Source organism: Rhagoletis pomonella, unplaced genomic scaffold, assembly GCF_013731165.1.
Source record: "Rhagoletis pomonella isolate Grant_MI unplaced genomic scaffold, Rhpom_1.0 Rhpom_scaffold_01459, whole genome shotgun sequence".
NCBI classification, from domain to species: domain Eukaryota; kingdom Metazoa; phylum Arthropoda; class Insecta; order Diptera; family Tephritidae; genus Rhagoletis; species Rhagoletis pomonella.
This window is the reverse complement of record NW_023460013.1, coordinates 21,560-25,801: the sequence shown is the minus strand read 5'-3', so window position 1 is coordinate 25,801 and position 4,242 is coordinate 21,560. Positions and strand designations below refer to the sequence as shown.

The following is a 4,242-nucleotide window of genomic DNA, read 5'->3' as shown; positions in this document are numbered from 1 at the left end:
AAAGTTGAAACGACTTGACGGTACGGACGCATGCGTGCTCGTCCCTTTTCCTCTAACCCCCTCTCTTCTACAAGCGAGCACAATTGAATTCAATACTTGAACTGTGTAAAAGCGGTCTTACATTTGTTAAAAAATTAAAGCAGTTACAGGGAAGGTGGTGTTTCGCGTTCCAGGTGATTTTTACTGTTTCGTTCTCGCTCCTCTCTTTCAAGAGAGTAATTTTGTTATTTGACACTTTTTACAGGTTTTTACACTAAGTTATCTGGAACACAACTCTTAAGGCTCTGTTATGCATACTTGGCATTGCATGCACTGCTATACCATTTTTACGTAGAAATCAAAAACCAACAGATTTTTACGTATGTAATGCTGTGCGTTGGGTAACCGCTTACACGCGAAGCTCATTTAACAGATTCCTTATGTGACAACTCTCAAGCAATGCCAAGTATGCATAACAGAGCCTTTATGCCAGAATCATGAATGTGCAAATTTATCGGTTTGGAGTTATTGGGTTGACTTGATTAACCTTTGAGTGTTTTGTGTTATACCAAAACGCAGAATACCATGCGTACACGGAGACCACATATTTTACAAATTCAATTGCATAAATGTAGAGTTAAGTCTCGTAAAAAAAAACTTTCAAACTTGATTCGCCTTGGCATATGCTTTGATCATGGCGCGTTTCCTGTCTGCTACATCCGGAAGAATAACATCCCCGTTTACCATATACACATCGGGTTCAGGGCTACCACTGACAATCTTTCCGATCAAGAGGTGGTCCTTGACTATATTTAAAACAATCTACCAGCCCAATTCTGAAAACTGCAGGGAAGTTTGTTTTCCGGGAATTTCTATCTCCCAAGAAAGGAATCCTCCAATAATTAACTCCCAGGGAGTAGCATTTTCGAACATCGAAAAAGCTGTATGACACTTTATTGACAGCTCAACTCCGCCAATTAATAAAAAAAATCCTCAGGGAATTTTTATGCATGATAGGAGGAAAGGGAAAAAGAGAGAAAACTCCCAGGGGGTTTCTGTTCAGAATCTGCCTGTACATATATTTATTAAGCTATGTAAAATATATTTAAATTACCTTTTTGGAGCAATTCTATATTCTTATAACAACAAAACAATAGATTAAATCTCTGAACATACATACATACATTTATATTTATTTATTATTAAATTTAAGATACGCTATTCAGTTTAAGATACCCTAAGTAATATGCTTTCCACATTATTAGAAATATTAAAATTCTCTGAGCAATTGCAAAATTGTTACTGGCATCATCGAACGCTATTCGTTAATTGAAAAAACGTTAATATCTTATAAGTTGTAAGCTTAAAAAAATGTATAAAAATTTTGAATAGGTACAAAGAAAGCCCTCTGGCATATACATAGTGCCCATTCATACAATACGCGCAATTAATATATTGCGCAATTACGAAAAATAATTTCAAATTACATGCATACTTAACTACATTTCAGTTCGAAGATGACGATTTTTAGTCTTACATAACGCATTTCGAAAACTAAACAAGAATTAGGCAGATTTGAAGCCGCTTTAACTGCGTTACTATTTGGAAGATTGTGTGCGACCATACAAAAACAAATTAATTTCCTTTGTACTACAAATCCTGGTCCATATGATCGGCTTTCATATTATTAAAATCCAAACGACATGTATTGTTATTGTCAGCAAAGTCGTCGATATCTTCCACCTCGGGATCAGGATCAGAGAACTCATCATCATCGCCTATAGTATCAGCATCCGCTATATCTGTAGTACCAAAACTATCTGCACTTGTACTATCGCTGCTAGTTGGCGTCAATTCATTCTCTTTTTTACGATGGAGCAGCTCTAGCAGTGGAGGCGGCTGCCATAGCACCAATGCGGTACATGGTTTTTCGATTCGATTTAAAAGAGCTTCCGGTAAGAATGTGGATTTAATTTCTTGCTCATGAAGTCTTTTCAACTGGTCACACACAGTGAAACGACTAGCATTTCGAAGTTTTTCTTCTAATTCTTTAGCAGTTACCTGATAGTCTTCGTAGGTGAGATTAGTAAAACATTTACCAGTACTGGTAGTAGGTGTTTCATCGCTAGACATGGAATTTGTATTCCCTTGAGCGTTATTATGTATATAATCACTAGATATGTGCAAGCCATTAAAATGGGCTGTAATTTTTTCTTCCGAAATAAATTGCTTGACCGGTCTACAATAAATAAAAAAAATTATGTTAGTTCTTCTAGTAAATAAAAGATTTTAGCTTACAAAGGAGTTTCCATTCCAGATTTGCGTTTCTGATGAAGAGCAGCTCGACTTTGAGCCTCATTATTGACGTGTGCTCGGAACTGCATAACGCCGTCTTGTCCCAAATTTGTGCTTGCTAACTTCCACGGCATTGTATGAAGATTCCATGGTGTTGGGGATGGTGTAGGCATTGAATGCGGCAAAGTTTGTATTGATTGCTGGTATGGTGGGGTGAAAATCATGTGTTGACCACCAGCAGTTGCCGCAGCTGCCGTCGAATCCTGGTCTATTCCGCTGTTATTGGCCAAAATTTAGACTCGTCAAAACTGTATACGCAATCATAAATTACTACTTACTGCATTACACCAGCACATAAATTGTGTTCTTGGCGTTGCATTTAATCTTACTCAGTTCTCGTATATTTTGCTGCAATTTAGTTAAAAAATGTCGCCTTCAGTCCTATTTACTTTTCTTCTCCGTTATTCTTTATGAACCAAGATTTATTTAACAAGGTGGTGTTGAGCCGACAGCTGAGTTTTTCGCCTGAAAAGCATTACGTCAAAATCAAGGTGTATTTAACAAGGTGGTCAAGGCGTATTTATACAAGGTGGTAGAAAGAATACAACAAACAACAACCACATGTATTTTGGATCAGGTGCAAAATGTCAAATCTCAATTCGCCTCAAAGTTTACATGTATTTTGTTGTTGCTATTCAGGGGCATGCTGTCAAATCAGTAGAAGCAAAAACAAAATACATGTAAGGCGAAGGAAAGAAGAAGAAATCAGCTGATTGGACAACACCACCTTGTATGAATTCACGTCAAAATAATAGTTGTGTTTTCGTATTCTCCAGCAAAAAATATCCAGTAACTTGCCAATAACCAAATTTCGGAGAGTAAGCCAATATTTACTCCCAATGAGTAAAATATGCAAGAAAGTACGAAAATGCAACACAAGCAAGAAGTTGCTAGTTTTATGAACAGCATATTAGTTTGTTATTTTCCGATGTAATTTTCTTAGAAAACTAATGTTTTCCATCTTTATATATTTAAATAGGTTTATTTTGTCAATTGCAATTCTAAAAGCACCACAAACAATTATTTTGTTAATGTGAATTACACTAAGTATCATGCCATCAGTTGTTTTTCTTACTAGCAAATAGTTGCTTGTAAAAATTTATCCAGTAAAACTTGCAAGTTCAGCTATCATTTTTGCTCTCTCAATTTCCCCTCTTTTGCTAAATACATGACGACGAAAAATTCAGCTGATTTTACAACACCACCTTGTATAAATTCGCCTTGGTACATGCAAACTTTGGAGCGAATTGAGATTTGACATAACACCCACAATACAAATACACGATCCAGAAAATAAAGGTCGCGCCATTCGCTAACCCTCTCTTCGTCAATTTGACAGCATTCACCCAATCGCTGACGTCATAATATACTTTTGTTTACATTCACTGTTGCCAACTTCATGCTTTTCGCACCAAATTTAGTGGGTATTCAAAACGCGAAAATTTTTAATTTTGTGCTTGGTGCGTTTTTGGTGCTTTTGTTTTTAGTTTGAACCCTTCAAATTAGAAAATCTTAAAAAAATGGAAGCAAAATGTATAGCAATCGTAAGTGCGCTAAGCAATTTTACAAAAATTTAAACAAAATCATGGCACAGTGGCAATCATAAGCGACAACGAAATATGTGCGGCACCTTCAATCATGCCAGAAGAAATCGACCGTTGTGCAAGAAACATTGATTTTTATTAATTTGAATCGGCATCCTAACAATAAAATTATGTATTCATATAAAGTCCATAAAATACACCAATAAAAATTTGGTGCTTTTTCAAATTAAAACCTTGGCAATACTGCCTTTTGCTCGATGCTTCTTCTTTTTCTTGTCGAGTTCGTCTTGCTCTCTCATTCTCATTCAAGAATGATAGAATACAAGATTGCGCCGATCAGAGAGGATTTTTGAGAATAAATTTT

General features: G+C 36.0%; 1 protein-coding gene across 2 annotated transcripts; it reads right to left on the bottom strand.

Moving 5' to 3' along the window:
* Positions 1 to 1,137: 1,137 nt before the first annotated feature.
* Positions 1,138 to 2,749, bottom strand: LOC118752394. 2 transcript variants are annotated; one of them, XM_036487286.1, is made up of 3 exons: positions 2,613 to 2,749; positions 2,278 to 2,550; positions 1,138 to 2,218 (listed from the first exon to the last, which is right to left on the bottom strand). In XM_036487286.1, exons 1-3 carry the CDS (start codon positions 2,651 to 2,653, stop codon positions 1,630 to 1,632), a joined length of 903 nt encoding a protein of 300 aa, XP_036343179.1. In that variant the 5' UTR covers positions 2,654 to 2,749; the 3' UTR covers positions 1,138 to 1,629. The 2 variants fall into 2 exon arrangements, with proteins under 2 accessions (XP_036343179.1, XP_036343180.1); XM_036487287.1 differs by having other exon boundaries at positions 2,278 to 2,582; positions 2,664 to 2,745.
* Between the last annotated feature and the right edge of the window lie 1,493 nt (positions 2,750 to 4,242).

What these genes read in the sequence shown, in the direction of transcription:
- LOC118752394 (XM_036487286.1), bottom strand. Translation starts at nt 2,653, where the DNA reads ATGCAACGCCAAGAACACAATTTATGTGCTGGTGTAATGCA. An exon ending in TTATGTGCTGGTGTAATGCA is followed by an intron (nt 2,551 to 2,612) that starts GTAAGTAGTAAT and finishes GGCCAATAACAG; the next exon opens with CGGAATAGACCAGGATTCGA. An exon ending in TCTGGAATGGAAACTCCTTT is followed by an intron (nt 2,219 to 2,277) that starts GTAAGCTAAAAT and finishes TATTTATTGTAG; the next exon opens with ACCGGTCAAGCAATTTATTT.